At 32.2% G+C, this 23,076-nt stretch overlaps 2 protein-coding genes across 2 annotated transcripts; both read left to right on the top strand.

Moving 5' to 3' along the window:
* The first annotated feature begins 3,557 nt into the window (after positions 1-3,557).
* LOC129286757 (WRKY transcription factor 6-like) lies at positions 3,558-6,165 on the top strand. The gene is made up of 6 exons (XM_054922774.1): positions 3,558-3,858; positions 3,950-4,054; positions 4,229-4,390; positions 4,499-4,837; positions 4,943-5,056; positions 5,157-6,165. Exons 3-6 carry the CDS (start codon positions 4,259-4,261, stop codon positions 5,868-5,870), a joined length of 1,299 nt encoding a protein of 432 aa, XP_054778749.1. The 5' UTR covers positions 3,558-3,858; positions 3,950-4,054; positions 4,229-4,258; the 3' UTR covers positions 5,871-6,165.
* Positions 6,166-12,721: 6,556 nt separating this feature from the next.
* LOC129285880 (aspartic proteinase-like) lies at positions 12,722-16,945 on the top strand. The gene is made up of 14 exons (XM_054921830.1): positions 12,722-12,880; positions 13,330-13,710; positions 13,802-13,862; positions 14,090-14,184; positions 14,353-14,465; positions 14,550-14,718; positions 14,833-14,872; positions 14,978-15,042; positions 15,563-15,680; positions 15,771-15,831; positions 15,935-16,091; positions 16,174-16,293; positions 16,450-16,538; positions 16,633-16,945. The coding sequence occupies exons 2-14, from the start codon at positions 13,336-13,338 to the stop codon at positions 16,715-16,717; spliced, it is 1,548 nt and encodes a 515-aa protein (XP_054777805.1). The 5' UTR covers positions 12,722-12,880; positions 13,330-13,335; the 3' UTR covers positions 16,718-16,945.
* The last annotated feature ends 6,131 nt before the right edge of the window (positions 16,946-23,076 follow it).

Below are 23,076 nucleotides of genomic sequence, written 5' to 3'. Positions count from 1 at the left end.
GCAAAAACATCACATCACGTATGGTATTATAATCTATTACCCATTCGTTTGTCAAAATGATGACAACCAATACTTATTATTATTTGTTCATAGTCTATCGTAGGTCTGTTAAGTTGTATCTATCAGTGAGAGTGGTTATGAGTCCCTACCATTTATTAACTTGTTTGATTCTTTGATCAACACCTGGCTTTGTAAATATCGCGCAGAAAACCAACCACGTTATAGTCATAACTTCATTACAAATTAAGACGCCGAGCTATAAAGTTTCAAATTATAAGAAAACAAAAGGATATATGCGCGCGCGCGCGCATATATATCTACATATAGTTTAATTTCTGTGGCTTTTTTAATATTATACATATACTGATAAAAAAGGAGGAAGGCCTTGTGGTGAAAATTTGAAGATAACTGTGAAACTGAATCATTATGCTTATACATGTTGAAGTACTTTGCCGATAAAAGTTATATGCACAAAATATTGTGTCTTAGTTTTAGTTTTAATATTAGAAGTCATTGACAAACGAGGCTTGGTTTTAATATTGTGTGTGTCTGTCGATCAATATGCACAAAATAGAAAATGATAATAGCAAAGTATAGTCAGACATGGTGCCAACCATATACCAAGTGTAACCAAATTAGTATAATTTGCAAAATAATGTATATATAGTTGAAATGTCACTGTACATTGTTAAGTGACTTGCACATTAAAGAAATTAAGTGACATAAGTAACTTTAAGTTTTAATTATTGAAAAACTTGTTTTTATTCGGTTAAGTCACATGAAAGAAAGAAAAAAAAAAGACTCGTTTATAGCTCTGTGTAATGTGTGAAAACCTCAGCTTATATATATAGTTCAATTCATCGATGATTGCGGCAAGTTTTCTATATTTTTGGTGTGATTTTCATTGATCAAGTTCAAAACAATAAACAACGGGCTACCATATATTACTTGACAAATTAGCATGAATTAGCAAGCATCAGTGAAAGCGATGCGCGTGGATGAGAAGGTATCCACGGTCCACCTACGCCATCTAAAGCAATTTACGCACACACAGCAATAGAAAATTGTTTAATTTAATTTAGTAGAAATTACAATCAGATCTTAAATAAAAACTTAATTATTTTTCCAGTCTATTTACAAGTCAAATTTCAATATTTCTAAGTGGTAAAGACCTATAGATAATTAACTTTTTTTTTTGCCGGCAGATAATTAACTTTTTATATGGACTTATATGTATTTTTTTAATTTAATTTTTAATTTTTTACATTTATCATTTTATTAGAGACAATTTTGTTCTTAAGCATCTTCTAGCAAAAATTTAAATTTTTATTTATCTCATTGTGAGTGATTAGTTTTATATTTAACTTTTGTTAGTTCTCTTTGATTTAATTTAAAAGTCTTCAAATAAGATTAATCTTCTTTGATATGAAAATTAACTGGAAAATAGCGTAATCATATTAACGGAAATATAAATATTAACTTATAACTCATTGTGAGTGATATAATTAAACAAAATAAAAGAGTGTGATGTGAATAATTAAAATAGAAGGAAAAAAAGAATAGAAAATAGGAAAGGAAGGAAAGGAGAAGAAGGGGTGGGACCCAGGAGTAAAGAGTCAACAAGGTTCCCGGGGAAGCAGATCCGAGGGCGGGCGGGCCCACCGACACCCCACCTTTGCTGGGCAACCCGCTCTTTCCTCGCCTGCTTTCCTCTCTGAGTCTTTTACCTTTTTTTTTTCTTTTGAAAAAATCATAATACAATTATTTTAAATTATATAAATAATAATTTAATTTTTAAAATAGTGTAATATTAATAAAATTTTTAAAATTTTTTTATTATTAAAAAATTAATATAAATAATTAAATTATTCTTAATTTAAATATTAATTATCATTATAAGTTTTGTTTTAAAATGTATAATTTTTTTTTAAAATCACAAAAATTTAATAAAAATTTATAAATTTATATTTAAAATTTTAATTTTTTTTAAATGTTGTAAATATTAATTATTATTTAAAATTTTATTATAAAATTTATAAATTTTTTTTAAAGTCATAAAAATATAATATCAATTCATACGTTTACATTTAAAATTCTAACTAATATAATTAAATTATTTATATTAATTTTTTAATAATAAAAAAATATTTAAAGATTTATTAGTATTATAATATTTTAAAAGATTAAATTATTATTTACATACTTTAAAGAGATTTTATTATTATTTTTTTAATTTCTTTGATTTATGTATAAAATAACATCACTGTACTCATGTATGCCTTTCACGTATTCCTACATTTAATTTGAATACATTGTTTCTTTTCTTTTTTTATAGCTCTGATGTGTGAGGTGAATTTTCCCCCAAAATACACGAAACAAAATTCAGGTCAAATTTGACCCCGCTAGTTAATTTATTAGAAAAAATAATAATAAAATTTTTTTAAAATATATAAATAATAATTTAATCTTTTAAAATGTTATAATTTTTTTAAAATTTTTAAAAATTTTCTATCATTAATAAATTTATATAAATTATTAAATTAATTTTATTAAAAAATAAAAATTTATAAATTTTACTTAAATATTTATAACTTTTTTATATTCGCGCAAATTCAAATATTTCATAGGAATGACAAACTGTGTTTATGTTATTAGTTGACCATGATACAAGGTGCGGGGGATCTTTTTAATTGACAGATGCTCAGCTAGTAAGTTTGGATAGATATATGCAACTCTTAACAGCACCGGCAGTTGATTGTTTGCCAGGGTTGGATTGTTTTTTTTTTTTTTCTCTACTGACGAATATTTCTTAGGAATGACAAACTATGTTGTATTTTATAGGGGATATTTCAGGAAAAGAATGGGAAGAAATATAATTTTAAGTCTTTACAATTTATTTAAATTTTACTATAAGTCTTTATATTTTTTTTAATATTTTAGATCCTTATACTTTTATTTTTTTAATGTTCTATATCTTTCATAAAACACTGAAAAATTAAAAATGTTAGAACTTGTAACATCAAAAATAAAATATAATAATTTATAATAAAATTTAAGTAAAGTGTAAGAATTTAAAATTATAATTTTTTAAAGAATGATGGTACAATTTATTCACAATATTAAACTTTAGTGACACACATGTTTTTTTGGGGTGCTATTTTAAATTTTTGAGGTGCTGCATAATTTAAAAATATATACGAATATGCAATTCCGAAAATGGGAAAAAAGTGACGGGAAGACAAGAAAGGTAAAATTGTGGACGAGAAGTGGGAAAATGGAAAAGGAGGGGCGAGGGCGGGAAGCGTCCAAGTTTGTCCAGCGAGGGGGTGGTCAAAGTAGTTGACTTGGATTCATTTTGGTCACGTGGAAGGCGCCGCACTATTCGGGGCGGTGCCATTCTTGATTTGATTTGCTTTGCTTTGCTTTCCATGAAGCAGTCAATCTCTTTTCCTCACGAAACCTCCTTCCTCCCTCTTTTCAACCCCTGACGCACCCTCTGACGTCGCCACGCGTCCTCCCCCGGCTTTTTTATAGCCTCCCCTCTTTCTCTTCTTGAAGACTTCTCACTTCATTCATCTGTCTCTCTCCTTCTTCTCCTTCCTCTCTCATGGACCAAGGATGGGGTCTTGCTCTTGATTCTGCTCCAGCCGCCGCCATGCTTCCCTCCTTCGGCTTCCCCGTCAATCTCACCCGCCCTTCCGCCTCCGACTCCGATCACCCCAACCGCCTCCCCCCGCGCGGAGAGCTTGACTTCTTTCCGATCGCAGCAACCCTCCCCCTTCCGATTACCCCCCTCGCCCTCTTAAACCCGTCAAAAAGGAGAATCCTCCCCCCGAATCTCCCCGCTTGAATGTCAATGTAACCACCCTCCTCCTTTTCTTAATTCTGCTGTGTTTATATTTACATATGGTTACAGATGCTTATTTTCTTCTTTCTTCTTTCTCTGTAGACTGGCTTGCAACTCCTCACTGCTCATACTGGGAGCGATCAGTCTACGGTTGACGACGGAGTCTCGTCCGATGCTGAAATTAAGCGAGCCAAGAGTTCAACTGAGGTACACGCATGAAATCTTCATTAAGTGCTACTGTTTATGATATTTTCCTTGTTGATTCTACATATGTGATGCTGTTAAATTATTTCTGCTTCTCGCTCCAGAAATTAGCTTAATTTCCTAGAAATTTTTTATTATCGACTGCCTTAAACTGAGAATTATGGATGTGTGTTTCAGTTGGCACAACTTCAAGAGGAGCTTCATCGTATGAACGCGGAGAACCTGAAGCTGAAGGACATGTTGAGCCACGTGAGCAGTAATTACGCGGCCCTGCAAATGCATCTCGTCGCATTAACGCAGCAGCAGCAGATTCAACGCACCCAGAGCACAGGACATGAGGTAATTAATTACTATATTCAATACAAACACAAGATCTGGCCAATTTTTTATACATAAATCTTTCGAATCGTTGTGCAATGAATGCTTACTTGATTTGGTTTGATCTAGGTTGTTCAGTCCAAAGCCGATGACCAGCGAGAAGTTGTACCGATGCCGCTTCTGGATTTGGGAACTAGTGGAACAGCTGAAGTAGAAAACGAGTTATCCAATTCCACTTCTGATGAAAGAACACGATCCAGCACTCCTCTTAACAACAATGGTAAAAACGAAAGGGAAGAGAGTCCGGATTCAGACGTTCAACCCCAAGGTTGGGGTAGTGGTCCAAATAACAAGCTTCAGAAGTTGAACCCCTCCCCACACTCCACCGATCCATCTACCAGTACCACCGCAGAAGCCACCATGAGAAAAGCTCGCGTCTCAGTTCGTGCCAGATCAGAAGCACCCATGGTGTGTATTAATCATGAACTCCATCGCCTGTTTTTGATTTGCTACAAGACTCAGAATTTCATAGCAATAACTGAGATTGATCTCTTTTGATTTTGACTCCGACAGATCAGTGACGGGTGTCAATGGCGAAAATACGGACAGAAAATGGCAAAGGGGAACCCTTGTCCTCGTGCTTACTATAGATGCACCATGGCGGTTGGTTGCCCAGTTCGCAAACAAGTAAGTTCTTTCATCTTCTTCTATCTTACTATATAACTAACAATATCAATATCAGCAGTGGAAGGCTAACGAGGTTATGCGCTTTCTTGGATTTGTTAAGGTACAACGTTGCGCGGAGGACAGGACGATTTTGATTACTACCTACGAAGGAAGCCATAACCATCCGCTGCCACCGGCGGCGATGGCAATGGCTTCGACGACGACGGCAGCTGCTAGCATGTTGTTGTCGGGTTCGACGTCGAGTGCCGACGGAATAATGAACCCGAATTTGCTGTCCAGAGCTATACTTCCTTGTTCGTCTACCATGGCCACGCTTTCGGCCTCAGCACCGTTTCCCACTATTACGTTGGACCTCACTCACAATTCAAACACTAACATTAACGACCCTATGCATTTCCAGAGACCTCCGTTTCAGGTACCCAATTTCCACGGGCAGCCTCAAGTTCAACCAACCCCATCGGGTCAGCATCACTTGGCTCAGGCTTTTTCCCAAACACTTTACAACCAATCCAAGTTCTCTGGCCTTCACTTGTCTCAGGATATGGGATCGTCGTCTTCTTCCTCTACCCAATTAGCCCGCCAACCTCCCAGGCCGGCGCAGCCGGGCCAACCACCGCAGCCGTCGTTGGCAGACACTGTCAGCGCCGCCACCGCGGCCATCACTGCCGACCCGAATTTCACTGCTGTGCTCGCGGCCGCCATCTCCTCCATCATTAATGGCGGCGGTGTTCCCTCTAGCAATGACAATAATAGGAGCGGCAATCCCAACATCACTAACGGTACCACAATCAGCAGTTTCTCGGGGAATCAATAAAGCTTAGGTTTTTTGTTCTTCGTAAATTTGTTTCTTCTTTCATACTTTTGGGGAGAGGGCGAACGAGATGTGAAATGTTCATACTTTTTTCTTCAATTGTTTTGCGTGTCCAGTATGGGAGGAAAGTTTAGAACAGGGAAGTTTAATTCTTTTTTTTTTTTTGTTATTTCATCTTTGAATAACTTGGTATCGTAATTCTATGAGTAAATAGACAGGAAGAAAAGAACATACATAGCATCCGTGTATCTTTGCATCTTCTACTTCTACCTTGAATTTTACAATTTTTTAATATCAACACCGTCCATGACACTCTTCTTGTATTTGATGTTTATTAACGTAATAGACTTAGAACTCTAATTCTCAAATCGCCGTTTGAGAAATGACAAGGAAACTACTATATCTCTTTAGTCGTCGATCATGTACCCAAGATTGTTCATGGACAGTTTCACTGTCTGGGCAACTCGATGGCAACGTAGAGGACCCAGTTGTCCAAGAAAGACAAAAGAACAGTCAAGAAAGAGGCAAGGAACAGGACTTGTGGATGGAGAATTTTGGGAATTTAGGGATTGGTCAAGAAATACGGCGATGGAAAATACGTAATTCAAGATGACAGGTAAGAGAGAGGAGAAAAAGAAAGGCAAGTTCGCGGCAAGTACGTGTGCACTTGGTTTGCGTGGGAGCAATAAAGAAAGAGAAAAAAGAGTACTGATAGGGTCAACGAAGAAGAAACAAGTGGGGGTGTGATTGATTGGAGCAAGCTGGATAGGATTTTTGACTTAGTTTTACTTTTCCATGAGGTTCACGTTAAGGGCTATCCCTTAGTGGCATTGGACCAATCATGTGAGAGACCGATTATAATTGTGAATTATTATTAATTATATTTAAAGAAGAGGGATGCTTCTGTATATGTTTGTGGTGGTCGCACCGTACCTTATCCACCGTACAACTCGGTCTTCTTCTTCTTCTTCTTCCTTGTCTTCCACCTTTGACTTGTTCTTTCTCTCTCCCAATCCCCCCAAAGAAAACAGGCTGACACTTTTTAAAATATGTTAAATCAGTTATTAATATTAATATAATAATAATATCAAATTTCATAAAAGTTAGTATATGAAAAGTTTTTATACATCCGGCATATGTGGCCCGACTCAATAATTCAGTAGACATAAAGTGATAAACTGATGAAGGCAGATCGATGAATAGTAGAGACGGTACATAGACATGCGTCGTGCGGATAAATTTTGGTACATATCCGGAGATAATGAGAGTCTACACTTACGGGAACCACCTCATTACACTCTTCTCATTTATTCGATTTCCAAGTTTTGATCATCACCATGTGTTATTTTCGGTGCTTGCTTCAAAAGTTAACTTTGTATTCATGTTTCTACTTTCTACATATATATAATTTACTCTTCTGAAATTTTTTTGGTCAAACATCAATATGAATGTGAGCGAAAGGAAAAAAAAAAACCCGTAAATGAACGTAATGCAGATGATATATTTGATTTTTTTTCAATTAATAATTAATAAATATATATAGTCTGTGTACTTTCACGGATAAACTATAGGTGAGAAGTCAGATCTCTTTGGAGGAAGAAAGATAAAAAGCATTTTTTTGTGCATAGGTTCATGTGATTGCATGTGAAGGTGGAAGACTCATCCAAATTGAATTTATTCATGACAATCTTTGAAAATTAGCCCAATAACATTTATTGATATTGATTGTGATATTGACGTTTTTTATTTAAAATATATTTTATGCTATGTAGATCCATATAATCAGCTCTTTTTATTTTTATTTATAAAAAAATCATATCACATAATTTAAAAAATTAATTAATTATATTAATTGTATTTAAAAATAAAAAAAATTATATTATAATACTTTTTATTAATTATTTTAATTAAGCCTTCATTAATTTTTTTATAACTATAATGATAAAATAATAAGGGATAATATAAAAAGTTTGCAATAAATGTATATTGAAAAATGTGATTTTGTTCATATAAAAAAACAAACTAAAGTAATGATTTCTCTTATAAATGAAAATGGAAGGAGTAATATATAACTTAAGGGTGATTTTTATCTTTTAATTGTATGTGAAAAATCATTAGGGATGTGAGATCTCAACTTAAAGTAATTTTTACCCCTCAACTTAAAATATTTCCTCTCCTAGCACTGTGGTGTTAATTCACCCAATGTTCATCCATGTCTACTTTTTGAATTTTTAATTATAAAATATTATTTATAGGCTTATATTACATTTTTATATTTTCTTCCTCTCTATTTTCTCCCTCTCTCATCTCCCTCCCCTTGCAGCTTGGATTTATCTTCAGTGATGAGCACCATTAGGGTGATACAATCTAGAGCATTGAGGTTTTTAATTTGAATGATCCAGATTTAAATAATTAATTTAATATGTTTAAAATGAAAAATTATAAAAAAGTTTTAATACATAAAAATTTAATAACCGATTTAAAGTTCTATTTATAAAAAAATTTAATATTAAATCTAGATCGCACAAAGTACATATGAATGGTTAATATATAAAAATTTTAAATTAATTTAAACTGTCCATATTGAATATGCACTGTCATAATTGATGATAAACTATTTATTAAAAAGTTAATAAATTTTTATTTTAATAAATATAAAATATAATTATAATTATAATTATAAATTAAAAGATATTAAATCTAGACTGTTTAGATTTCAAATCTCATCATGGTGATGAGCTCTTAAGACGGACGCTTGCAACTCCCGACTCCTCTTCTTCATCATCTTGTTCTTGTCTCTCTCCCCCCTCTTTCCTTTTCCACCAACGTCTTCGACTCCTATCACTGACTTCCCTACCTCCCTTATTTTCAACAACTACACTATCACCTCAGTTTGAGTTATGGTGCACGCACAAGGGCTCAGTTCTCCTCTCCCTCCCTCATCTTAGACTCATGTTAAGTTCAAATGTTTTAAAGTTGATGGTTTGATTTTATTACCAGCCTAGGATTTTATATATATATATATATATATTTGAGAATTATATTGAAATCTCACAAAAAAAATTATAAAATTTATTGATAACTGAACCAAAAGCATTAATAATACAATGGATAACTAAACTAAGGCCATTTTATTCCTTTTCTATCGTGATAGATTTCTGTTTATTGGATATTTTTAGCTTTTTCAGTAAGCTTATGGCAAGGAGAGAAAAGCAAGAGAGATAGAAAAGCGAGGGAGAATTTCCCTTTGCTTAGCTATATTCTGAGAAAAGTAGAGGGAAGGGAAAAATGAGAGGAAAATAACATATAAGATTCACATGTTTTTATTTTCAATTTTTTTCTTCAAATATGAAGAGATCTTAAAAATAAAATTTTATTTTTAAATTTACCCACAAATATTTAAATTTGATATTTGTAGTGTAGTTACATTTTAATCATGAATTTTTGTTAAACAAACAATATATTTAATTTTTAGATTAATTAGATAAATACTAATTCTAAATTTTCAATTAAGTTCCTCATATTTAGTTGTAGTTTTAAAATTTTAAGATTATCATATATTTAATAATTTAATAAATAAAATTATCAATTGGATAAAATAATTTGTAATTATGTTTATATTCAATCAATACTATATGATAGAAGTTATTATATATATATAATATGTTAAAATTTAATTTTTATTATATATAAATAGTTTTACAAATAATATAATTATTATTTTTCATATAAAATTAACAACTTTTTTTTCTCCTTATTTTCTTTTGCTCAGCCAAGCATAATTCAAGAAAATTGCTTTCCTTTCACTTTTCTTGTCTTTTCATTTTCTCTCTTTTTTGTTTTCTCTTACGAGCCAAACACAACATAAAAGTTAGGTATCATATAAGGCACATTATAAAAAAGAAATGGAGGAGAGTAATTAGTTTAGAACGTGCGTGCTACGTTTATTTTTCTTGTACCATACAAGGTGCTGGTCCATAATGTTGGTTCTGGTTATTGGACGACTTGAGAATGAAAGCGGTGGCATTCAATTAATCTTAAGTTTCAGCTGTTTATTTTTTATATTAAAAAAACTGTTTATTTTGTTGACTAATATACATATACATATCATTACTACGTGCCTGCTTCTTAATGTATTTCCCTGAAAATTTGTTACGCGCACAGCATAAGTTTCTCATGAGTGATCACAGTCAATATTAGTATAACTATCGTTTCTTTTCGCTTCTTATTCCAATAATTTCTGTGATTACTTTCTCATGATCTTCAATGTTAGGTAAGCATGAGGCATAGCAAACATCAATGAAATTCTAGAAAAATGAAGTTAGAAGTCCAAAAGAATAAAGGAATGCAAAAAGGGAAGAACAAGTTCAGGAAAAGAAGAGCCATGGGTTAAATGGTTTATTATGCACGCATGTGAGCAAATATCCAATCACCTTCGTCTCGTGAAGCTCTTGAATCTCCCCTTTTTATTTTGTTCAACATTCAATGAACCATCCCTGCTTCCAAACATACATCGCCTCTTCATCACACAATTATTTGTATATTTGCCGCTAAAAAAATAAAATTGTACTAAAAAAAAAAAGACTAATTAACCGGCACAAACCCGTGCTATTTTTATCAGCTTGAGGCTTTGAGCTTTTTTTTGGGCCAAGAGGCTCAGATTTAAGTCCAATTAAAAGTAAACGACATCAATAATAAAAAGGCCCAGTCCATGTGGGTTAAATCAGGCTAGCAGGCTCTCTACTTAAACGAGAGAAAATTTTTTGGGGGGGGGGGGAGGGAGGTTTGGCAGATTAATGGGCCCTTTCGGCTCGTATAAAATTAATATTTTTTCAAAAGGAAACTGGCCCCAAGTTTCTTAATTGGATCTTTCTGCGTTAAAAATGATAATATAAATTTTCACAATAGTGTAAACATATAAATAACTAAATTATTGCCAGAAAATATCAAAATATGAGGCAGTCCATTATTTATTTGAAACCAAACAAAACAAAACAATAGCAGTATAGCACGCATGATTACAATACTTTCAACAGTCGTGTGCATAATAGAGACACAGAAAAATAGAAAAGACAGGCAATATTGTGAATCCCATGGTGGATCAATAGTAATATAAAACTATACCAATATATAATGAGGTTAGAGAAGAAGAAGAAGAAAAGAAACAAGGGAATTAACAGTGACAGTAAGTAAGAATAAGTGAAGTAGAAATGTGAAAGAATTGGTTTGATGATTGAAACGGGGAAACGTGTACATGGTTCCAAGTAGGTAAGGGAAAAATGGAACACTGTAAACAAAGCATCGATGGATAGAGCGTGAGAGCGGGGACAAGACAACGGAGCAGAATAGAAAGATTAAGTGAAGGAGTGGTTGTTGGGATTTATATGAAGTGTGATATGGAATTGGGATTACCTACGCGAAATGTAGACAAGGGTTTGCTTGCAGCCATGGAAAGAGTATTCCCTCCCAGTTGGACTACGCTTTGCCTTGCACTCTTTGCTTTCCCTCCTCTTACGCTACCTTGTATTATTAATTATATCTACGCTCTTTAGACTAAAAAATATTCATTCAATGTCACTGAGGAATCACTGTTGTGTTGGGACGTTTGCTTTCTAATTCTAGGTAAAATGCTCCTCACGTGTAACTGTACACGATGCATGGTACCATGGGGGCGTGAACTTACGTACCCAACGAACTAATCAGCATCGCTAGCATTATCGTCTCTAAATTTAATCCATTCTCGTAGGTAATCTAACAATGGCCCATAAGGAAACTTTTGATGATGGTGTCCTTAATTAGTGGCCTTTCATTAGACGGCAACACGTTTTGTTTTGTAGCCTTTCATTCCTTTGGATCATCGTTTCCATATAGTTCCGCCTCGATCCACAAACGAAATACTAGTTGACATTGTATTTTAGTTTCTTTTTAAAAAAAACTTTAGAGAATCCTACGCATCTCAGTCTATCAGTTAAATTAAAGTTCCATTCTTCAGTACTAAGTTTCCTTGTTCGCCTAAAAATGTGTTAATTTTCTCCTGATGTCATCAATATCACGCATTATAATATCTTATACGCCGTCATCCTCACGTTAATTCTGATTGGTATGGCCATAATTTTAGGATGGCACATGAAATGCGCCTACTATTTCTTTATGATCTCATACTGATACCTATAGCATGAAAAAACATTAAAATGAATTAATATATAATTTTGACAGTGAAATAATTCTATTAAATTTTTATAAAATTTATCACTCACAGTATTTTTTTTTATTAAAAGTAATTCTGTTTTGCAAGGTCAAACATTGAATATAGGAAACTCTCTTAGCAAAGGATTTAAATCTCATCCTTTCTGATGTTATTTATAAGTTACTTTTAACATATTTCATCATAACTATACAAATTTTAAATTTTATTAATTTTATTTTAAAATTTAATAAGTTTTTACCTTTATCTCTAAAAAAAATATAAAAAATTATTTATAATAATTTTTCTAATATGGATAAAAATATAAAAATAAACATAAAAAATAATAAAATATCATATAAATAATACGTCGTCAAGCTGTGTGGGGACTACTCCCTCTTAGTAAACCCAACTCTATTGGTTTAATTATTTGTTTTTCCCCCCAAACCGTTTTAATGTTTTCTGTTTTATTAATAACAAACTCGCTAAACGACAGAATAAGGGCAGTGGGGGGTTAGGCGCGAGAAGGGAGGAGGTAGAGGTGTCGCATTCTCAGGAAGCCAAAGCACACGCCCCCACATTTCTGTTATCAATATTCAATATTTTTTAGCAAGGTGTGGTCATCCTTTTTCGACGGCTCCAGATCGCCTCCTACTTCATCGGACGGTTTCCATTCATGATTCCACCGCCTCGCTTTCCTTGTCGCCGCCCGAATCACGTCATTTTTAGCCCCCCTCTCATTCCTTAACCCTTGCCTGTTCTATTGAAGTCTCTTGCGCTTTTCTCCTCTCCTACTCCTAACTCCCTCCAATCTCTCTTCTTTATCCTGGTCAGAATTCCATTCCTGCTTGTATGATCATGCAATTTTTGTTCTACATTGCATTTTCCTTTTTTTTTTATTTTTTATGTTTACCATCCTGATTTGAAGTGGGTTTTACTTCTGACTTGTTGGGATGATCATTTATCATATGCTGGTCTGAATATAGGATCCGTTTGATTATGGTGTTCTTTTCTCCTCGATTCCTACTCTCTGTTGTTGTTTACCATTATTATGCCTTCTGGTGTTTTATTTTTCGATTCCTTTGTTGAGAAGGTGAAAAAGGATTTTTTTTTTTGGTTGGTTGTTGTTGTTTTGGTTCTATCAATTCATTTTCTCACTATTGGAATATCTTTCGTTATAATGACTCATTAATTTCTGAATGCATGCAATAATTATATGATATTTGTTGTTAGCTTTGTGTTTGTCCTGTGTTTGAAATTCTCCATTTGGGTGACCAGTTCGGCATGGGAAACAAGATGAATGCGGTTGTGTTGTGTTTCTTTTTGTCAAGCTTGTTGCTTTCGCTGGTTTCCTGCGAGCCTAGTGATGGGCTGCGTAGGTTTGGACTGAAGAAAGTAAAGTTGGACCCGAACAACCGGCTTGCTGCTCTGCTTGGGTCCAAGGAGGGAGAGCCGTTCCGATCCTCCGTTAGAAAGTATCATCTCCCAAGTAATCTTGGAGATGCTGCTGCGGGCTCGGATATTGTTGCGTTAAAGAATTACTTGGATGCTCAGTACTTTGGTGAAATAGCCATTGGTACTCCTCCTCAGAAATTCACTGTTATTTTTGATACGGGGAGCTCTAATTTGTGGGTGCCATCAGCCAAATGTCATTTCTCGGTCAGCCTTTATAGACTTATATTGCCTTCATAATATATATGTTCGATTTACTTCCTCATTTTGCTAACTTATTCATGCATTTGAGGTGCAGATTTCATGCTTCTTCCATGCCAGGTACAAGTCTAGCCAATCCAGTACCTATAGGAAAAATGGTATGTCTTCCTCTACCTTTTGAAAAAGACTAAAATTTTTCAGTCTTTTGTAATTTTTCTTTTGTTTTATTAATCTTGCCGTCTTTCTCCATGAATGAAGTATTTATGGTCTGATCTGAATCTTCAATTTGACTGAAATATGGAGTTTCTGTAGGACAAAGTTTGTCTTGTCACAAAACGTCAACCGTCTTTGTTTAACACTCAAATTTGTCCTGCTGTTGTTGTAGGCACTTCCGCTGCGATCCAGTATGGCACTGGATCAATTTCTGGTTTCTTTAGCTATGACAATGTCAGAGTTGGTGACATGGTTGTTAAGAACCAGGTAATGCCGATTGGCAAACCCTTCTACATCCTTTTTTATCTTTTTCTTTACTTCGAGTGGTAGCTTTTGTTTTTTTCTGTGGGTGGGGAATGGGGGGAAAAGAGCTGAATTCTTTTATCATATAATGTGATTAATATATTGATATAGAGCATCTTACTCTCCCATCAGGAATTTATTGAAGCAACAAAAGAGCCTGGTGTTACGTTTTTGATGGGCAAATTCGATGGTATATTAGGACTTGGATTTCAAGAGATCTCAGTTGGAAAAGCCGTTCCAGTGTGGTAACGGCACATTTAAATTTTGTTCCCGCATTTTGCATGGATTTTATTAAACCTCTGTGATTATGAGTCATACACTTGTCCCAGGTACAATATGGTTAAACAAGGTCTTATTAAGGAACCAGCCTTCTCATTTTGGTTGAATCGCAATCCAAAGGAGGAGGAAGGGGGTGAGATTGTCTTTGGTGGTGTTGATCCTGCTCACTACAAGGGCAAGCACACTTACGTACCTGTAACACAAAAAGGCTATTGGCAGGTGATTTTTCAAATTATTTGCTTATCATTCTACTTTTTCTGCATTTGTTTTTGCTTCCTCTTTTTTCCCCACTTGATTTTTATTCATTGTTAATTATGTTTTGGTATTTGATAGTTTGACATGGGAGATGTCCTCATCGCTGGCGAACCCACTGGTAAGTTCAAGAAATTTATAAGAGAGGATGATATATTTTCTTTGACATGATTGCTTGCTTTGCGGTTCTATTTGTTGGTACTGAACTCAGCATATTCTCGCTCAGGATATTGTGCTGATGGCTGTTCAGCTATAGCAGATTCAGGAACTTCTTTGTTAGCTGGCCCAACGGTATGAACTAATGCATTTAGGCTTGTTATGCTATTTGCTATGAAAGTCCTCATTTCTGTCATCAGAATTTGATAGACCTACAAGTTCTGCACTGACTTGTTTGGCTAAACAGTGAAAAAAGAAAAAGGAAATGATATGACTGAAACTCTAATTAAAGTAAGAAACAACTTAGTCGATTGTAGTTAATCTGAAAGTTTGATTGTTGACTGCATAGCAAACTTATGGTAGGCATCACTTTTTTGGATTTGCTCCCTTTCATTTGATATGTTGTTAATTTCTTCAGTAATGTAATGGTTTTCATTTTTCAATGAGATGAGACCAAACCTGAACACAAATTGATTTATCCATTTTAGTTGTTATCTTGTATATGAAAGTGGAAGCAAATTCCTCAATATTTTTTTAGGCCTCTGTAGTTTGATATTTAGGTTCCCCATCATATTATTATTAAATGAAAGAGGCTCTCTTCAATGCTTGTTACTAGCTTGTTTTGCTGATCAAATATGTGGTTATGTTCTTTTAGACCGTAATTACCATGATAAATCATGCTATTGGAGCTGCTGGAGTCGTTAGCCAAGAATGCAAGGCAGTTGTTGCACAGTACGGACAAACAATCATTGACTTGCTTTTATCTGAAGTAAGGACCTTTTCTAACTCATTCTTAGCATTATTACCAAATTTGGTCTTGTTTGATGGTGAGTTTTGTTGTGGCCCTCTGACTTCTTTAGACTGAACCAAAAAGATCTGCTCCCAAATAGGATTGTGTGCCTTTGACGGTACTCACGGCATTAGGTAAGGCCAAAAGATGAATTGCCGCCTGGGTTTTCAATTATTTTATCTTGATATGTTTAGTGCTTTGTGATTATAATCAAGAGGCTCTCTATTTCCTTTGCAGCATGGGCATTGAGAGTGTGGTGGACAAGAATGATGGAAAAACATCTGGTCTTGCGCAAGATGCTACTTGTCGAGCATGTGAGATGGCTGTCGTCTGGATGCAAAATCAGCTGAAGCAGAATCAGACACTGGATAGAATACTAAATTACATCAACGAGGTGAGTTTTCACTTGTGCCATTTAAGTGTATCCGTGATCTGATGTTCCTCTTGACTCTAGCCTCATGATGGTACTTGAACAGCTCTGTGATAAAATGCCTAGTCCAATGGGACAATCAGCCGTTGAATGTGGAAAAATCTCATCAATGCCTACTGTTTCCTTCACTATTGGTGATAGAACCTTTGAGCTTGCGCCACAGGAGGTACAGTGTTCTTACCTGATTGCTTCCCTTTGTGAGGGCTGATCATGAGCACCATATCAGCTTCTCCGTGATAATCTAATGCGCTTCGACAGTAGCACAAGTTCTGCGAGAACCTCTCTTTTAACTCGTCAAATTTGCGTTTTGTGGTTTCTTCAGTACATACTCAAGGTGGGCGAAGGCCCTGCAGCTCAATGCATTAGTGGCTTTAGTGCTCTGGATATCCCCCCGCCGCGTGGCCCTCTCTGGTACATTAACCTTTTACTTGCATAGTGGCATACAGATTTTCCTGCGTTTGATCATAGATCCTCACTCATTTGGCATTCACACACAATAATGCAGGATCCTTGGGGATGTGTTCATGGGCCGATATCACACCGTGTTTGATTTTGGAAAGCTGAGAGTGGGGTTTGCTGAAGCAGCATAAAGAAAGTTGGTTGTCCCTCAAAAAACCATATGGCTATTTGCTTGTGGTTTTTGGACCCTTCCAATCCTGACAGAACTTAAATGTTATGGCTTTGTATATATAGTCGATTTCCTTGTAAAATTCGCTTCACAAAGGCGTGTGGGTCTGCGGCCAAAATGTGTGACTAATCTGCGGATAAAATGCTAAGCTAAAAGGGTTGCAGATGTGGCTCTCGGGATTTCTTATTTACTTGCCGACTTTTTTGTCAAGTTACTTTCGCAATGTCATTTATTATCAGGATATCGATGTTAAAAAAAAAAAAAAAGAACGTAGTTGGCTGTTTGATCAGCTAGTTAAACGTGTCTAGTTGGATGCTAATTAATATTTAATATTAGGGGTAGAGAAGAATAAAAAGAAGGAAAAATGGATAAGCCAGTTTAATGTTATTTAGTTAATAAACTAATTTATATAGAGTTATAATTAACTAATTTATAGTTAAAAAAATAATTTTTGTTGAATTTTAAATAAAAAAAATGTTCACATATTTTATTTATATTTTATTAAATATTTTATGTAAAGGTTTTGATAATAATAATTAAAATTTTAGTATGTGATTTTTTAAAAAATAATAAATGAAATAAGTGTATAGTTAAAATAATAAATATAAAAGTTGTTTAATATTTTATATTTTGAATTAAGGTTTTAAAAAATATTATATATTATGATTTGGAGAGAGTATGTATTAAAAAAGTTAGATAAATAAATGGGTAATGATTTTTTTAAAGTATTTTACATATACTTCTTTCTTCTTTATATATAAAATTTTTTTTAATTAAATTTTGCATATCAATAAATATTTGTTATTTAGTTGAAATCTTATAACAATACAATAATTTTTTAATTTTATATTTAATAATATATAATTATCATGATGGTGGTAGAAAAAATATATAATTAATAATTTATTTTATTTTTTAAAATAAAAATAAAATTATTTAATTATTTAAAAATATTATTATTATTTTTTATATTTAAAAATAAAATAAATTTTTAAAAAATATTTGAAAGACGAGAACGACTTTTTTTTTGGGGGGGGGGGGGCAGTGAAGACAAGATATGACTGCTCCCTCCATCGCAAGTACACGTAAGGTTTACTTTTACTTGAATATGATATTAAAAATTTATTATTTAATTGAAAGTATATAAAATTACAATAATAATTTTTTAATTTTATTTTTAATAATGTCACAATATAATAAAGCATAACAATTAATATTTTCTTGCTTTTTAAAGGATAAAATTGTTTAATTATTTAAAAATATCATGTCACTTTTTATATTTAGGAAAAAAAATTATAAAAAATTTAAAAAGATTCTAGAAAGCAAGGAATGGAAGGAGTATTATGTTTATAAAAAAAATATTATAACACGTGTAAGAAATAAAAGAGATTGGGGTTTTATATTTAAACTTAATATAAACTTTCAGGGAGTATACTTAAATATGCTTGAATATGCCCTTTTTATCAACAGAGAAAGATGATTTTTATGTTAAATTAATTTATATCATACTTGTTAATTTTTAATATATGTTGATAACCTTCTATCATTTAAATTTTAATTAGGAATATTTTCTGGATAAACTATCCTCTACCGATATCTGATTTACTTAAAGTTTGTTTGCATCAACATCAATATTAAAAGAGAAATTGTATATGATTTGAAATCTGGTCTATTGGATGTTTCATACAAATCGCTAGACTGCAATAATTTTTATCTGATTAGTGAATATGCTAGATTTAAGATAATTATATAAATATAATAATGAACATATATATATATATATATATATATTTATATAATTGATATGTATATAGCATGTTTTATCTGAAAAGTAATTTGAATATTGAGCAACGATAAATAAGTATCAGATTCCTTATTTACGAGTATGAGATTCGCTAATACATAATTAATAGCATTTAACAAACCTAAAAAATAAGTTGATCATATTGAAATTTAATTATATAATTTTACAAGCTTAAAAATAAATTGACTATACTAAAATTGAACGTCCAAATCTAATAAATATTATTTTGTCAGAAAATAACAGGAAATATTAAAAAAGTAAGCGAGCTAAAAAAGAATATCTGATTCATTAATAATTTAATTTACTTACTCTCTCTTTAATATAAATAGTATTTTACTAGCTTAAGAATAAGATGATTGTATCAAATTTAGACATCCAAATTTAATTAATATTACCTTGTCAATTAATTTTTCCTCCAAAAGAGATTTTAATCTAGATACTAGAGCTGAAAAGCACAAAATTTAGATCAACACCTAAGAAAATATCACAGGAGGTTTGTAATTTAAAATTTTTAATGAAAATAAAATCTTTTAAAGATATTTGGGAATATTTTGAGTTTAAAAAGGAAAAAAAAAAAGCAAATTAAATTAAGTACACACACACACAGAGACTTGTGAGGATATTTGCTATGCATCTGATATTGAGTATAAAGACGGAAGAAAGAACGAGAGGGCAAAAGCGCTGCGCAAAGAAGACACAATGAAAGGAGACGAAGGTAGCAAAGAAACATAAGATGATAGAATGATAGTTGAGGATAAAGATGGCAATCTCAATATTACTGAGATTCCAGAGAAGGCAGAAGCATGTTGCAGCCATTAAGAAACGTTTTGAAGTGACCATCTTGAGAGCTAAATTAAAGCAGCTTGAATGTGCAGAGATGAAAACAAAGCTCGATCCCATTCTTTTACTTGTACCCCTAATCTCAACAACCCTCTCTCATATCCTTGAAAGCAAAGCAAACTTTAAATAGATGCAAAATTTCATCTAATATGACGTTACAATATTTTATTTATTTGTAATATATTTTTAGTATTTTTATGTGTGCTAGATATTCTTTGTATTTGGCTAAAAAAAATAGATATTCTTTTTTACATTTTTTTTAAATTTATGAGCATTTTCATTTATATAATATTTGTGTACTTTAATTTAATTATATCCTGCATGAAATTCTCTTTCACTCTTGACTCTTAACACACATATAACTCTACTATTTATAAGATAACTTTATAACTAAACCGATGCATTGTTTTGATTATTTTAAGTTTTATCTAATTTTTTTTCACTATGTAGTTATGGAAATTATCTAATTTATTCACTTTGGATTTTTCACACAAGTAAAAAATATATAATTTTATGGGTCTTAATTATCATCAAAAACTACCAAATGTTAAGTGCAATTAATGAAATTATTCGATCGTGCCCTCATTAATTGGAATATCTTTTAAAAATAATCAGAGTCAAATGTTTCAAAAATATGGAAATACATGAAAATATTATAAAATTTTAAAATAATTAAATAATACATTATTTTTCTAAATTAGATATCCATGAAACCATAAAATTTTAAAATAACTGATAATTACTTTTTTTATTATTATGACCAAATATAAAATTATATCTTCTTTCTATAAAATCTTTATAAAATAAATATTTTTTATAAAATCTCTAAACTATATAAAAGTAACTTATTTTTTAATCTTAAAATATACTGTTTTACTTTGTAATATGAACAAGGTAACAGATTTCAAAATAGAATAAATTATTATGCACGTTTTAATTTTCATAGGATGAAACATTCTCAGACAAAGTATATATGTGAATACAACATATCTTGAAATACTAAAATATTCTCTATATTTTTAAAGAAAAATTTATATACTTAGTTTTAGATACTTAATATACTTATATCTAATGAAATCAAGGTATATATATTTTTTATAGATTATTTATCCTATAATAAATTTTTATTATTAATTTTATTAACATATTAAGATCATATTCACTTTTAGATATAAGTATATTAAAAATATAAGGTTAAGTACATAAATCTTGTTCTATTTTTAAAATGAATGGGGATAAATTCTTATATGGACCCAGTATATCACATTATTCATGCTCCATCCAATACAAACATAACATTCAAATAGATGTAAATATAAATTGATCTTATTATTAATAATAGTAAAAAGAAAAAAGATAAGAAATTAAATAGGTACTATATTTTAAAGATAAAGTCATTAAAAATAATGATACATAAAATTTTATTTGATTGAATTGATGTGATTTTTTTGGATAGACTATGAATGATATGAATCACCGGATTTATGTGAGAATTTTTCTGAGTGCTTAACGGCTAAAAAATCATCAATATATATATATATATATATACATGCGCGCATGTGTGTGTTAAATTTTTTTTGGATGGGTGGTATGGCGAGTTAGTTTTTCAAAAATTTTATATAATAAAGGAAAATAAACAAAAAAAGAATGTAAGATCCACAGTAAAAAATGAGAGTGAAAGTTTAAGGGAGAATAACAAGTCTGGATTTGTACGATAACAAGTTTGACAGCGAGATCCCAAAATCATTTAGCAAGTTGAAGTCTCTCAGAGTCTTGTGAGTGTATTGCCCATAAACATTTGAACATTATAAAGTTCCTAAACAGAATGATACATAATCGCCTTTTGTTTTAATTGGTTTCTTTGTATCCAAAATTCAGCCGCCTAAACAACAAGCTTTTAGGGCAAACCCCAAGACAATTCACTCATCTCACTGATCTCAAAATCCTGTAGGCTTCTCTTTCTTCCACTTCATTATTGTGACTTTGTGATTCCCATGCTGTTGCTTTTATGATCCAACACGGAAATATGGTGATGAATTCATTTTCTAATAACAACCTCTATGGAATAATACCATTAGATGGCCTTTTTGCATCTTTTCATCCAGAAGGTAAGTTTTTTCACCAATTAATCCTGCTCATGACGAACTTAAAATAAACAAGGAAATTCCAAAATCTGCAAAGATAGATGAGACCTACTCTAATATCACCAACCTAATAGCTTAGTTTATGGAAAAAAAAATCACCATAATCTCTGATATGGGCTTGCTTACTCTTGCAGCTTCTCAAACAACAACAAACTCGAGGGTCCAGAGCTTAAAGGATTTGTTTCTTACAATTTTGGATGCTGAAGAAAGCCACTATTTGGTGATCCTAACTATATAATGGCCATACAATGAGAAGCATCATAACAATATATATTGCCAACCGACTATATGCAATGCACCACACATAATAAATACATATTAAATTCACACAAGTAATAGTTTCAAACAAAAGTTTAAATAAGTAATCACTAAAATAGAGGCTCAAAACATGATGCTCTGATGCCAATATGTAACACCCTGAAATTTACAGATCGATTTTTCGCAAGTTATGTTTTCAACAAATCATTTTTTTTTCCATTGAACCCTTATCATACCCTTATCATGGTAGAAAAATTTCTACCATGACACATCCAAGACAATATACCACAGGTCTTAAAATATCTCAAAAAGCAATTAGAACCATGAGGGACAGACATGATCCTCATAGCATGTTATTTAAATCAGGTCATAAATTAAAAGGGACAGACATAATCCTCTTGGACATAAATGCATTTAATAAAAAAGGATTAGAGTTTACGTGCTCCACAAAGAAGATATGTCCTAAGTTGGCACAAGATACATTGTATAATCTAAAATAAGAGGCAACGTAAAAGATGGTGTCTTATACACCATAATTACACCTCTGGTGCTTTCTCGGCCAGACTCGCTCCTGTAAAAATATTAACCACGGGGAATGAGACTTAAAAGTCCCAGTAACCAAAAATTAATATGTAATGATGCATGCGGATGTAACTAATCATGCGATTGCTAAGTGGGCACACAAAAATATTTAATCGAACCATATTTCCAAACAAACCGAAGAAGTATTTAATTGCATGACTACACTTATATCCTCCTTTCACCATGCTCGGACGGCAAATCACCTGGCCAGAGGTGAGTTGGACCAAGCGACACGCCACTCATTGGGTCCAATGAGGGCTTACCACGTGGTAATAATTAACCGAACAGAAATTTCCATTAATACCATACATTAAAATACCCTGACAAGTCATGCATCATTCAAATATCCAAACAGAAATATATCCTAACAATAATATCTCATCATGATAAATAAAAATAAATTTTTTAACCCACTTGGCAATAATTTCAAACAAATATATACAGTATTTATTTTCAATAATTTATAATTTTTCCAAACAATAAAACAACACATAACCATTCACAAACACACCCATCACAATACATTAATAATGGTTACCTTGTGTCTTGAATAACAAGTTTCCCTTCACAACTCCTTTTTCACCACTATTTTTGTCAATATAATCTACATAATTATTTCACAATACTATATATTAATTTTACATTAAAATAAATAACTCTAATTTAAAGAGTTAGAAAGTCTTAGATCTATAA

Source organism: Prosopis cineraria, unplaced genomic scaffold (assembly GCF_029017545.1).
Source record: "Prosopis cineraria cultivar Desert tree isolate PC_DT_omini unplaced genomic scaffold, ASM2901754v1 PC11, whole genome shotgun sequence".
In the NCBI taxonomy this organism is placed as follows: domain Eukaryota; kingdom Viridiplantae; phylum Streptophyta; class Magnoliopsida; order Fabales; family Fabaceae; genus Prosopis; species Prosopis cineraria.
This window is presented reverse-complemented; position numbering and strand designations above follow the sequence as displayed.